At 43.8% G+C, this 13,989-nt stretch overlaps 1 protein-coding gene across 2 annotated transcripts in view; it reads right to left on the reverse strand.

Annotated features, from left to right (window-relative positions):
- Positions 1 to 13,588, reverse strand: part of TBC1D30 (TBC1 domain family member 30) — a 51,994-nt gene extending 38,406 nt beyond the window's left edge. For both annotated transcript variants that reach the window (XM_063396540.1, XM_063396539.1), the window contains exons 1-2: positions 12,648 to 13,588; positions 10,173 to 10,337 (exon numbers count right to left, since the gene is read on the reverse strand). In XM_063396540.1, the coding sequence (XP_063252610.1) occupies positions 10,173 to 10,337; positions 12,648 to 12,900 (418 nt within the window). In that variant the 5' untranslated portion in view covers positions 12,901 to 13,588. The remainder of the gene's footprint in view (positions 1 to 10,172; positions 10,338 to 12,647) is intronic.
- Between the last annotated feature and the right edge of the window lie 401 nt (positions 13,589 to 13,989).

Consider the following 13,989-nt stretch of genomic DNA (forward strand, 5'->3'; position numbering starts at 1 on the left):
AGGACCTAAGGTCCAATAGCTATTTCTGCCAATGAGCAATGGATAAGACAAAGAATTAGGAATAACACATAGAGGAAAAAAAACCCCGAAACCAACCAAACAACGAAAACCACGCAAACACACACACAAAAGTAAAATGTTAGCTATTAATGATACCTAATCCAGCCCAAGAACCAAAAACTGTTCATGGTCTGTACTTGGCTATATGTATTGTACAGATGGCAAGAAAAACACATTGATCAGGACCAGGTTCTGTGATTTTAGGAAGTTCCTAACAATTTATAGAGAATTAAATTTAGAAGCTGTTTCACTGCTGACAAAACATAGCAAGAAGGTTCCATTTTTTACTAAGAAAAAGATAAATGATAGGCTTGTAAGTAAGATGATCTAATGTGGAGATGGAACACAGACTTGACTTCTCTGGCAAATTTCAAGGGTATGTGAGGAGCACTCATTTACTGCTCAGTAAATCAAATTCAGGTTATTAACAGCTTCAAGGAGAAAAACAGTTTAAAAATCTGAGATTCACATTTAACTCTTCCTTCAGAGCTGCTCCAGTGCAGAATTATAAGCAGGACTATTGATCCAAACAGACTAAGTTCCACAGCCCACTTTTCTAGCATCTTGTTTTTAAACACCAAGCTCTCTCAAAGCTGCAGAAACATAGCTGCTGGCACTGCCTGATGCTCCATAAATCAGTCTATTCCTAGCACTAATTATCCCAAGCAGCTGTTACCCTCCATTTGATCTTCAGTATCCAGGAAATCTTTTCTTCAAAGGCTAATGAGACCAAAGAATGTTTAGCGTGTACCACTTGGAGATAAAACGCATCTGTGTTACTTAAAGGCCATATACCCTGTTGGGTATTTTCACTGAAACACCATTAACCCTCCTACAAGTTCACAATGTTTGGGATTATTTTTTATGGTTTGTTTGTTTGTTTGTGGGGTTTTTTGTTTGTTTGGGATTTTTTGGGGTTTTTTGTTGGTTTTGGGGGGGGGGTTGGGTTTTGGGGTTTTTTTTGTAGGGTTTTTGGTTGTTTGTTTGTTTGGTTGGTTGGTTGGTTTGGTTTGGTTTTTTGGGTGTTTTTTTAGAAAGGAACAATTTTTTCAGTAGGAAAATGAACAGCATTGTGTCTTGTAGAGAAGTGTAACCCCCAGCAGAATAAAAGAGGAAGCAGTGCTCAGCTAGACAAGTGTAAAAGACTATGCATACAATCTAAGAGTACCTTTTCTCTCGGGCTGTTTCCACATCCAAAAGCTTGTCAGAAAAAGATTACAGACTGAAATGACATTATATTACAGTTACACAGCTCACACAGCCACCCCTGCTGTGAGCTTATACATACAAACCTTTACATGTTGATTGTCCAACATTTGCCACAGATGCTGTGGCTCTCACTACTTGCAGGTATCGGGGCAGATCTACCATCAGTTCAGAATTGAAAAGATTTGTGAAATATGAATGCACTCAGGTGCATTTCTTACACATCACTGCTTCCCTTGTGGCCTTTGGCAGCACTGGTTTTAGAGCCAGCCTCCTTGCAAATTGCCAGTTAGTGCAATGGACTCCCAGGTTCCAGCCTGGCTGCTGCTGCCGCCTCGCAGCGAGGCACACGGACACTGCTGCACACAGACTGCAGCTGAGCCCTGTGCTCAGCTGGGCCCTGCACCCACTCCTGCCCCATGGCTAACACTGGCCCTGCCCCAGGGCAGACATGCAGCTGCTGGGCTGCAGCAGGACCAGCTGTTTCACACTCTCCCTGAACCTACATGGAAATTGGCACTTCATCCCATTTAATCACAATAACCCTTGGGTGACTGAATAAAAGCTCTTCCAATTTTTCAGGGAACTATTAGACTAACAAAACTTTACCATTGATCAGGTATCCATCCATCTGAGTAGCTGCAAATGAGCAGAGGGAACAGCAGTGCCTGCCAGTTATTTGTACTGTCAGGACTGACTGACAAGGCCTGTAGACAGAGAACAGGCTGTTCTGACTTCGCTGTCTCCAAACAGCAGCATCCTTCCTCCAGCATGCCTCCTCAGTTGGAGCTCATGAAATCCCACCTTCCAAAGTTACTGCAGCACCAGAGAAATAAGAGACCACTGGTTTGAGAACCACTTTTTGCAGGCAAATTAGTACAGAAATACAACAAATATTGCTTGATAAATAATCCAAAAGACTCCACACACAATAATCTGCTGCATTAATCCCCCTTTCTAATACTAAGGAAGCATTTTATATAACAAGCACTCTCCAATACATCAACTTCTCATAGCACAGCTGTTATGAAAAGTGTAATTCAGTGGAGTCAAAATTCTACATGCATCACAAAGCTAATCCTGTGATGCTAGCTATGACTCTGCAACAGCAACAGGATTACTGTTACACAGAAAAATATAGAGAAGCGGCTAAGCAGTCAGCCTCCCAGATGTATGCACACCCAAAATAAACACAACCTCCAGTGCAGCACTAACTCAACCAATTTCATTGTTGTCACAGCTGCTAGCACACTGACAAAGGATAGTTACAGCATCCTACACCAAATGCTGCAGGACAAGAATTTGATCGTGACTCTGTGATCTGTACATCCCTACACTGAACAATCTGTATTTTCTGTCACAAACCAGGCCTAGATTGAGCAGCCAGATTATTGCTTAAAGGATGATTTACTGAATTTACTGTTCAGTTCCATGATAAACAATGAAATATTTATTCTGCAAAGTATTTTTATGTTGTAACCACATTCAGCTGTTACTATCCCACCAAGTTTCCACATCATTAAAAATACTGCAGAACTATTAATTAGAGAGGAAGGGAGGGAGAAAGGGAAGGAGGAAAGAACTAATTTGTAGTTTAGAAAATCAGTGGCTGATTCTCTCACCACCTCAGGTGGTCATTGCAAGATGCACCTTTCATTTTAGAGGCTGAGGCCAACTACAGAACACACCTACACAACACACTTCAGACAGGCCAATTTAGCCCCCTACATCCTCACCCCAGATGTCTGCCATCTCCCAGGGCCAGCATTCAAAGTGGGGTGAGATGGAAGGCTGCAGGAGCATGGCTCTCCATTTAACAGGGCCCACAGCTTTACAGAAGTGGGACACCACAGCTGGCTGAGCAGGGTCTGTCTCCCAGGTCTCACCACACTGCTGTGGGTGAAGGGCTGGTGTGCCTCAGAGCACCACCTGTTTCTGTGTGAGGCACATTGGGGCCAAGTTTGAAGCTCAACAGGCAGAAGTGAACAGGCAACCGAAGGCACTCTCTTCTCAGAGGCAAGTGTCCTGAGGTCAGCTGCTTCTTTTGCTCAGCTTCCACCTAGCCCTGAACCCCTGGCATCTCCCTTTCGGAGGAAAATCCCACCCCTCCAGACACACAGCAGCTCACTGAAGTGGAAAATCAGTGCCAGCAGTAAGCCAGAAGGCAACACCTTCCTCAAGGACATAGTATCTCTTGGTCAGCAGGCTCTACACTGTCCCCAGGAATTTACCAGCAGCAGTGACCCCAGCTCTGAAAGCAGCCAATTCCCTACTAACAGTAGCAGTAGAATATCACTTTAAAAAGTGCCAGTCAGGTGTAGTCTTACACCCTGTGCTAGTACTGAGCACAGCCCAGAGTCACTTGAAACAGGGCTTTTCACAAAGGCAATCTTCCCTCTGGCTCCTGACGCTAGTCAAAGCAGCCACCAAGAGAGTTTGCTTTGTTAAATCCTGAAGAATACAGCTGAGGGAGCCCCATGATAAAAACCATTTTCAAGAATTGCTCAAATTTTAGTCAATTATGAGATGGTATTTGTTCTGAGGAGGTTGGGAGGTACTTTTGGCAGACATAAGACACTTCAGTGGTGAGTTAGGGACAAAGTAGCTAGGAAAGGATGTGACGCAGAAAAGTAAGGATTCATATAACCCCTACAGACTCAGAAGGGAAACATATGGCTTAGGAATGCATGTGGGCTCCTCAGCTCCCTAACCAGCCTGGCAATCCCAGTGCTGAGCAGCCAGGGAGTGAGCTGCAGAGATGGCTTGCTGAATGTTCCCAGGAAGATCCCAGGAAGTGATATACTTGGTTGAAACCACTGTAATGGAAAGGTCTGACATAAAATATCCATCTGTGGAAAGCACAGTCCTTCACAACAAAATGTCATCTTTGATGAAAACAGATTTCTAAATGCTAAAAGCATGATCTTGACTCTTTTTAGCATTAAACATTTTATCATCTTACTTGAAAATAGCTCGTTACATAATATGAAATGAAAAAGGCATCTGAACAAAGCATTTTAGTTTGAAATGCAAGCTTTCAGAATTTTGCTTCATAAGCAATTGACTTTTGTGAGTGGGTGTTTCATTTCATGCTGAAACAAGATATTTTAGTTGCTGTATCCTTAAAGAAGAATTTTCCTCAAAAGTGAGAATTCCAGGTTCTGCAATGCTCCAAGCACTTAGTTCTTGCCACCTTCTGAATCTGATATTCTGCATATTCTGCAGTGACACAGACCACAAGTTCTCAGTTGATATATGACCAAATTAGACAGCAAATACAGCCTCTTTCTTTCAAGGAAAAAAGAAAGAAAAAAATTATCTTTTCAACACTAGAAAAGTAAAGAAACTGTACTTCACTTTAGGAGTTAAGAAACTGAAATTAGCCTCAAAGTGGCCTCTGAGAGGTACCAAATCTGCACAATTTACCAAGTTTGTAAGGAAATTGACTGCACAGTTTGCCAATTAAGAATTTACATTACAGCTTTGCTTTTACAGCAAGAGAAGATGGCAGTCAGTTTAAATATTTTTAATTAGCCTGACAAGGGCTTCTATTGCCCCACACACCAGTCAGCGTTGTGGGGCTAGCACAGATTATCCTGAAGAGGTGGCTGGAGGCAGCGGGGGCAGTGGGGTGGTCTCTGCCCCTAGGGCTCACCAATGCTATTGCTCATCAAGTGACAAAAGATGTCAAAATCCATTATTTGCAAGATCATACTCTGTGTTCACATCCCATCAGCAGCACAATTCCACTTTAAATCTGGGTACTACATTGACAGTTCTCTAGAATGATATCCTATGACAGGGATGGGACACTGCTACACCAGAACTTTGCTGACCTGCTGCTCTGTTAAACTCCTCCCCAAGTCCCAGCATCTTGGCTGTGCTGCTTAAAGACCAAGACGATATTCTCATCAAAAGAGAGTAACTATGGAATTCACTACCTAAAACTCCTCGGGATTATTCTGTTAGTGATTACTTGTCTGTCTGCTTTCCACACAGCTGTTATTATGTGTGACAACACTCAAACTCTCTCATAGTCTAACAAATACTCAGAATACATAATCTAATTTATATTAGCAAATAGTAAACATGAGACACACCTACTTTTTGAAACATTTCTTCATGCCCTGATGCACAGAAATGAAGGTTGCTGTTTGCAGTCCTTCTCCTCCAAGCCTAATGTTAAAAGAAAAGTAATCCTTCTCAGCCCAGGCTCCACTGCAGTTGAATAAGCATTCAGGTTTTCCAGAATCTTTGCTGGCTGAAGCTGAATGAAGTATGTTAGTCAAATTACATTTAATTTTATATTTATCACTATAGGTGGCTCTTTTGAAGGGCTCTTCAGCAATATTTTCAAAAATTACATGATTTATTAATAATGCTGGGCAACAGTGAACAAGTCAGTTAAGATCACACTTAGATCTAAAGCCATTTTGCCTTGTGCATGCCCATCCCAAGAGACCAGGAGGTGGGCTTCACCTTCCAAAAGAACTGCTGCCCAGTGGCTCAGTGCAGCTGACAGACCAGGCACATAACTACCATCCCCACTGAGCCAAGCTTCAGCATCACTAAATACAGGTTCTCTCCTTTTCTAACTGCTCCACTGTCTCACTCTTAGCAAAACAGCACAGGACACAGAATAAATCAGAAAATCCTTGCTAACCAGAGCCCAGCCCACCTCCACTAAACTGCCTTGGCAGCAATATTCACTGAGTAACTCAAGTCTTCACGAAGAAATTAAAAATTTAAACCAGAGCAATTGGGGTGTTCCAGGTTAAAGCATACTTACACAACTGCAACAGTACATCAACTACTGGGAAGTGAATGAGAAAAGACAGAAAAGCCACTGGCAAAATTTGATATGCATGAATTACTACACATATACATAAGTGCTTGCCCCATGTTGCAAGACAACTGATCCAGAGTGAAATCAATCACCAAATCACAGTCAGGCTGGAAGGGACCTCAAGGATCATCAGCTTTTCTCAGCAAAAGCATGAACTAGACAAGATGGCCCCGCATCCTGTCCAGCAAAATCTTAAAAGCATCCAACACTGAGGAATCCACCACCTTCCTGGGGAAATTATTTCAGTGGCAGATTGTTTTCATTGTGAAAAATTTTCCTTTCTTCCAAGAATCTTCTCAAGTTCAATCACATCAATATTGGCTGTGTCCATACTATATTGTGGTAAAGTTGTTCTTATACCTTTAACCAAACTTTTACTCTATGAACTAAAAATTGTGAATTTCTGGCCTGGTCTTGTAACCATGTTGAGGGAAGAGGAGGGATGGAGAAAATGGACAAGTAGATAATTAGTACATGCAGGAAAAACACAAGGAAGAACATCTGAAGGGAATCAAGGAATAACGTGAAGAAAGCTCAAGGACAGGGAGTAATCTGGGTAGACACTGCAAGATAGACAAGATGCAGGGATGAGGAAAATGGAACAGAGCTGAGAAGTCCAATATTTAAAGACTGGGTCATGTAAGAAAAGCTAACAAAGCATTTGGCAGGAAAAAAAATGATGAGATAGGACACAGAGATGCAGTAGGACTGATGGAAGAAGGGAATAAGGAGACAGAATTTATTAGAAAATAGAAATTTAATCTAGATGTACAAGCACTTTTGCATGTCTAAGCTGCACTTTTCTGGGTACACATGGTAATGCGATCTTGCTCAGTTCTTTCCTAATCAATTTGTGCAAATAATATCAGCCAATGCTTTCCCAGTTTCCTCTGAGTTCCATGCCCTGTAAGAGAAGTTGCTGCTATAGAGACATTCTCATTCTCAGGAATTGAGGAGATTTCATAGCCCAGCCTTCTACCAAGAAACTGTCCATGCTCTGGGGACACGCAGGGGACAAATCTATGCCCAGATGATGCCAGTTCACACTGCCTTTCTGTCCAGTTAAGATACACTCCAAGAGATTGCAAACACCACTAATAAATACAGGCATAACCCTCTGAATTTCTGTACTTGGATTCCAAAACATTCCTTTAGGTTCTGAATAACTTTGACAACCATGTGGGAATTAATGATCTCAGTTATAATTAAAATGCCATTTGTCACTGTTTATCATCTATTTCACATATGGAAACGAATATTTCCTTTGTGAATAACATTTGTTTGACAACTTGATACTAAATCTTTTCATCCAATTCTTGTCTGACCACATTTGCAAAGAACTTCCCTTCATGTTTAAGGAAGGCTGATGGCTTTTGTATCCTTATCAAAACCAGAGATACACCTCTGCACAAAATAAAATATTCTGTCTCCCTCTACTGGCTCTGCATTACATCAAACCAGAAAAAGGAAAATAAAAATGAGAAAGCAAATGTTTATTGTTATCTTAGAGAATTCTGTAAGAAGCAATGCTCACATAACAGAAGATGAATACTTTAACCATAGCTTCTAAACAAGTATTACAAGAAAGAATACTAAGGATCTTTCTGAACATAGCATGAGGCCCATTTAAAGTTATTACAGGTACACAGCACCACCATAGTAACACAGCTATGACTGAGAAATTACTTATATATTTGGGAAATTTTCTACTAAAATTATTTCTTCATTAAAAGTACAAGAGAATATTAATGAACCCTTTGTTTCTGTAATTTCAGCTTATTTTATATTGAATCAGATGTAAGCATTCCTGTTTGTTTCCAGTCAGACTGACTTACAATTAAGTTGGATGCTTTTACTTCTAAATAAATTATAGAGAATACATGGTTTTGGTTTGGGTTCTTTGTTGGTTGTCTTTGGGTTTGTTTTAATTAAAACAAATCAAAATTCGTAATTCAAGGAACTTCTGGTTTGCAATTTGATCAGTCAAAATATATTTAGTAATGAAAGCAAGCTGTCCCTATACAAAATGCAAGAGATGTCTTTCACATACTCTTTAGAGGACAGCTGCAAAAATTCATTGTTTTTTTACTGCATTGATTTTTTTTTTACTGAATTCTGCTTTTCTGAAATGATATAATTAAGTGCATAAAGCACTCTGCTTGTTTCTAATTGGACTTGAAATAGTTCATAGTGCTCCTGAACAAACATATATCTTTTCTTACCCCAAATAAGTCAAAATCACAAAAGTAAGAGAAACAAGTGTCATGTTTGCCATGAGGCTATCACTGTGACTTTTCTCTTACTAATTTTCTTCATTGAAGAATTTTATTTACATTTGGGTAAAAAAAGGCATTATTAAAATGAAGCTCTTCATTCATATATCTTACAAACTAGAAGTACAGCACAGTGTACTGATTTTATCATATATTCTACAGAACAATTTATTACTCCTTTAACAGAGACATGACCATTCATGTGTCCAACCAAAACACATTTCACTCTGCAGTGAATTTTATTTTCTAAGGTCAAGGGTCAGCAGTATAATGAGAAAGACAGTAAGTTATGAAGTTGTCCCTGGCAACTGTTCCTCCACATTTACTCTACCCACTCTGGGGTTCAAGTGCTGCAGGTGCTGTGCTGGCTATCGGTGGCCCTGAAGCACAAGCAAGTCAGATGTGGGCTCCCAAAGCTGCCAGGGGCCAAGAGGAGTGGATGGTTCCCTGTGTGAGCTGCAAAACTCACAGATCCTGAACTTTCAGACACTGAACACAGCTTTGAGCACAGAGTCTTTTAAACAGTACTTGTCATTTTCTCTCTGTAGAAACAGATTAAAGCATGATAGACATTCTGTCAGAAAGTAAGAGATCAAATTTATCAGCCCTGTAATTTCTGAACTAACTGAAATTGCCACTAGGAGTTAATTTGTCAAGCAGTAATCAAAAAGGGTCAGACAGAATTTCCATCCTTTCATGAAACAGTATTGGTTTGCAATTGGTCTGTATAGATTGCTTAAAGGTAGCATTCAAACAGCTGAACTTAAGGTTAATTGAAAACTACAGTTCTATCTCTACACAGAGATGCTACTATGTGGGGAAAAAAGCATTTGGAATTTACAGTCAAATCCTCTAAATATGTAGAAAATTCAAATAGTCTCATTTAAAAGGAGACTATTGCATATGCTTTCACACTAATGGCATGGAGGCCTTGGTTATCAAGCTGAGGTTAAGAAAAGAGTTTTTGAGAAGAAATATGCCTACACAGTAGATGACAGCCAAGAACTTTCATGCCATGTTTAAGTAAAACAAAGGAACACTTTTAAATGCTTAAAAATTAAGTTTCACATTAATAGACAAGTTCTTACCTTGACTACATTAGCACATGCCACTACAGTAAAATTCTTTTAGTAAAGTCTTTACATGCACCTCAAAGCTCCTACAGACATTTTTATGAAAAGACCATGCTTTATTTACTGTACCTGAACATTTCTGTACCTGTCACGCTGCATGTTAATGAAAAAAATAAGACGGAACATTAGGTTATTTTCACAGGTCCTTTCCAAAGGCATAATTTCTATTTATTCTTACGTATGATGTTACATGCAGTTTTACTTTAAAAGAACTATCAAAAAGCACTTCAGTCTATCTTAAGATGACAGCTTTGCCAAGTCAAATAAAAAGGTTTTACTGTGCAGGAAGAAAAGGCTAAACAATTAAAGAACAACATTTCTTCTCTTTCCCACACAGTCTCTCAGAAACCCCCAAAACACTGATGCTGATAAAGGGCTTTGAGGGAAGTAGGTTTGTTTTTACTAATACTCTTCACCTTGGATCAACTTGGTAGAGTTACACAGAACTAACAGCTGAGGCTACAGCAGCTTACCCAGCTGAGCTAGTTGAACTTTGCCTGTTTCCAGGTACTACTGACATCATTAGGAGTCAGTCATATCTAAGGAATAGCATAGCCTGGCCTCTTGACTTTAAATTAAGTGTGAGAGCTTAAATGAAACATTGCCCACATTAATGAAACAAACTATTTACACTAGTACACAGAAAGTACTTACAACGTTTCTGGGAAACTGCCTGTAAACAAGCTGTGACAATGTCGCAGTTCTTCTGGACTTTTTGTACAAGCCTGTCTTTCTGCTTCAGAAGACGGAGCAACTTTGCTGATTGAATGGAAATTCTGTAATTCAGTTCTCGTTTTATGGTTGTTAATTCATCAACATCTGCCAACACGTAGAGAAAACAACTTCAGTACAGGCCAAAACATTCACAAACAGATTATTGTAGTTGACATGCAAAGGTACTTGCCCCACAGACATTTACAAATACAAGCTTTTTATAAATAGCAAGTTCTATTGACTGGGGTAATTCCCAGTTATAAACACTTTCAGAATCTGAGCCAAAGTCTTTAACTTTCTTTTAAACAAAAGTACTTCAATTTATTGCACATAGGATGACTCTTAACAATTATGCTGTTATAAACTCCTAGGAAGGTGACAGATATAGACAGATTACAGCGATAATAGTGCAACCAGGGGATACATTTTAAATACAGTACCTTCCAGAAGCTGCCCATGCATGGACAAGATATACATTTGTAACACACAAGGGAACATGTTCAAGAAGCTGCCTGCAAAGCTATGAATGCAGCTCCAGAATAAGCTCCAAATGGGAAACTCTTTCCACTAAGATGCAACTAGGTGGCTTCAGTCATGGCCTCACTTATCTCCACCGGTTGATTACAGTGCCACCAGACCCCTTCAGTTCATCAAAATATCTCAGCTTACTTCTAATATTCCTGTTATCCCCCCACGAAGTGAGCTTCAAGACCAGAAAAGGGAGTTGTTGGGGAGATGTCTAAAGTCCATTCATTTTTCTGAGTCCTCTGCTCTGTTCTCAGAGGCTCCCCCCACCAGTGAAATCCTAGATCTTGCCTATCACATGTTGACCTCTTCAGCTCCTCTCTGTAACAGCCTGGTACAGCTTGCCACCAGCATCCACACAGCTGCCTGCTCCCTGCAGCTAAGTTTTCAAACTATCACTTTCAATGCAAACCCTGTCCCCTGATGCTGGAAAGAAAATCAATCCAAAAGATCCATTCTCCAGTAACCTGAACTAATGAGAAAAATATGTATGCATCCAGAAAAAGCTGCTATCAATGGGATGGTAAATAGCTGATGTGGCAAAACTTTTGTAGTAATTCTGGAGAGCTTAAAGAAAAGGACACATTAGGCTGAACTGACCATCAGCCAGTGAAAAGTGTAACTGCAAGGACGGGGGAGCCACTGATAAAATAATACTGTAGGTTATAGCCACTACCCTGTTTCAGCACCTGCTGCTCAGATGAAATTCCCAATCACTTGTAACAGGCAAACTAATTTAAAACTAGATCTATGGATATGAAAGAAGGAAGAAAAAAGTTGCATTCATACTAATTTATACAGTCACCCACTGGTGGGTTTTATTCTTTCCGGCTCATGCCAGTTAGTTGTGCCTGTAAAAAACAGTAAGTCAGCAGCAAAACTAATGAGTTGAAATACCACAAAATGTACTTCTGAACAAGAAAATATTCTGTAGAGCCCCAGGTTGCCCAAGGACACACAAAAGAACTTGAGCCACATCCTAGTAACATCAGATGGCGTGTCATCTCATTAAGAAGCCAAACATGGAAGAAGATAGCTGTTTGTACAGCTCTGAAAAACAGGCATATTTAGTCACCTCCTGGGTTTTTCCTCATCAAAAGCAAAAGTGATTAAACATCAGGAGACAAGAGGCCTTTGTTCTCTTTCCCTCTTCATTGGATCAACTTGGAGTTGCAAGTCTGTCTTTCACAAACATGCACTGTTGAGGCTACCTAAATTTAGTAAGAATTCTTTGAAAATTTAATTTAGGTTCTGACTGACTCCAGCATTTACACTTTTCTGACCTCCAATAAGCTTTACAGTTGTGCAGTTTAGCTTATGTCCAGTAGAACCAAAAGGCCCTGAGAAAAACTCTCTCTTATGATACTGTATGTGTAGCATCTCTTCTAGATTCAGCAAATAAGGAGTGAGTGAAACAAAAAAAGGCAAAAGGAAAAAGGAAAGGAAAAAGGAAAGGAAAAAGGAAAGGAAAAAGGAAAGGAAAAAGGAAAGGAAAAAGGAAAGGAAAAAGGGAAAAGGGAAAAGGGAAAGGAAAAGGAAAACTGGACATTTATTCATTGCTGTGAGTGAGGAACAGCAGCAACCTCGCAGAAAGACAAAAGCTTAGGCAGTCTGTCACAGAAACTAGTAGCAGATGACTCTAATTCGGCTCCCGAATGAAACAAAAGAGGGGAGAACAGCACAGGAGGCCCTAGTCTGAAGGAGCTCTCAGCTAACACCACTTGGGAGGCTTCAGGGAGCCACGGCCGTGCAGAACGCTTGGACACGGACACATCTGCACACACGGACACGTGCGCGCAGGCACGGAGGGCTCCTGGGGCAGGGCTCCCTTGCGCGCAAAGAGGCAAAGCGAGGCTGCAGGGCAGGGCAGGCAGGCGGGGCGGGCTGTACCTTTCAGCCGCAGGTACTTGACCTGGCTCGGCCGCTGCTGCAGCTCCCCGAGGGCGCGGGAGCGGGCACTGCCCGAGGGGGCGGCCGCCTCGGCGGCGCTGTACAGCTCGGTGAGCAGCCCGCTCACCAGCGACGAGGTGCGGCTGGACCGGCCGCTGCCGGGACCCGCCTCGTCCTCGTCCTCCTCTTCCTCGGCCAGGCTGTCGGCGCTGCTGCCCGCCCTGCCTGCCGCGCCGGCCTCCGCCGCATCCATCTTCCGCGGCGCCGCCGGGTTCCGGGCTCGGCCCGTTCCACGGTCACACGCCGGGGTGGGGCGGGCAGGGGAAAGGGAAGCGGGCGGGAGAGCCGGGCGGGAGAGCCCAGATAGGAGTGCGCGGCCGGCTCCGCTCCCTCCCCGCGCACCGTGGTAGAGGCCGGGGCGGGGTCGCTGCACCTGCCGAGGGGCGGGGACCTGGCTCCGCCTCGGGGCGGTGACACCGGGCGCGGCGCCCGTGCGCTGTCCGGCTGCCACGGAGGTCACCACCGTCCTGCCGGCCGTCCCGCTCCTGCTCCCCCGCTGGAGGGGCGGCCCGGTTTTGCCAGCAATTCGGTACCTGTGCTGTGGCCGGTCCCCGTGACACCGCCTGCAACCCGGAGCGGACGGCGGGGACCGCACGGCCGCCAGAGCTGGGCGCGCCTGGGCTCTGGCTGCGGCACCGATGGCGGTGCAGGGGGGCCCGGCCACACACGTAACAGCCGCGAGTAATTCAGGTCAGGAATCGACAGAATCACACAATGGGGAAAGCTGAGTGGTCCAACCTCCCTCCTGCTCAGGGGGAGTCATCCCATTGCGCAAGACTGCATCTAGACAGTTCTTGAATATCTGCTGTGAGGGAGACTCCACAGCCTCTCTGGGCAACCTGTTCCAGTGCACAGTCACCAGCACAGTAAAGAAGTCCTTCCTCATGTTCATGTTGCCCTACTGCTTGTTTGAGATGACCATTCTTCTGCCGAGCAGAGCTGGCTCCGTCCTCTCGGCACGCCTCCCGCGGATGCGTACCCACCCCTCGGCAGCCGAGCGCGCAACTCACGCCTGGGGAGCGCCTCCGCGGGCGGCCCGGGGCGTGGGCGGGGCCCGGGGCGTGGGCGGGGCCCGGGGCGTGGGCGGGGCCCGGGGCGTGGGCGGGGCCCGGGGCGTGGGCGGGGCCCGGGGCGTGGGCGGGGCCCGGGGCGGGGGCGGGGCCCGGGGCGGGGGCGGGGCCCGGGGCGGGGGCGGGGCCCGGGGCGGGGGCGGGGCCCGGGGCGGGGGCGGGGCCCGGGGCGGGCCCGCGGCTGCTACCCGGGCCACGTGACTCCTCCCCCC

Source organism: Prinia subflava, chromosome 4 (assembly GCF_021018805.1).
Source record: "Prinia subflava isolate CZ2003 ecotype Zambia chromosome 4, Cam_Psub_1.2, whole genome shotgun sequence".
Classification (NCBI taxonomy): domain Eukaryota; kingdom Metazoa; phylum Chordata; class Aves; order Passeriformes; family Cisticolidae; genus Prinia; species Prinia subflava.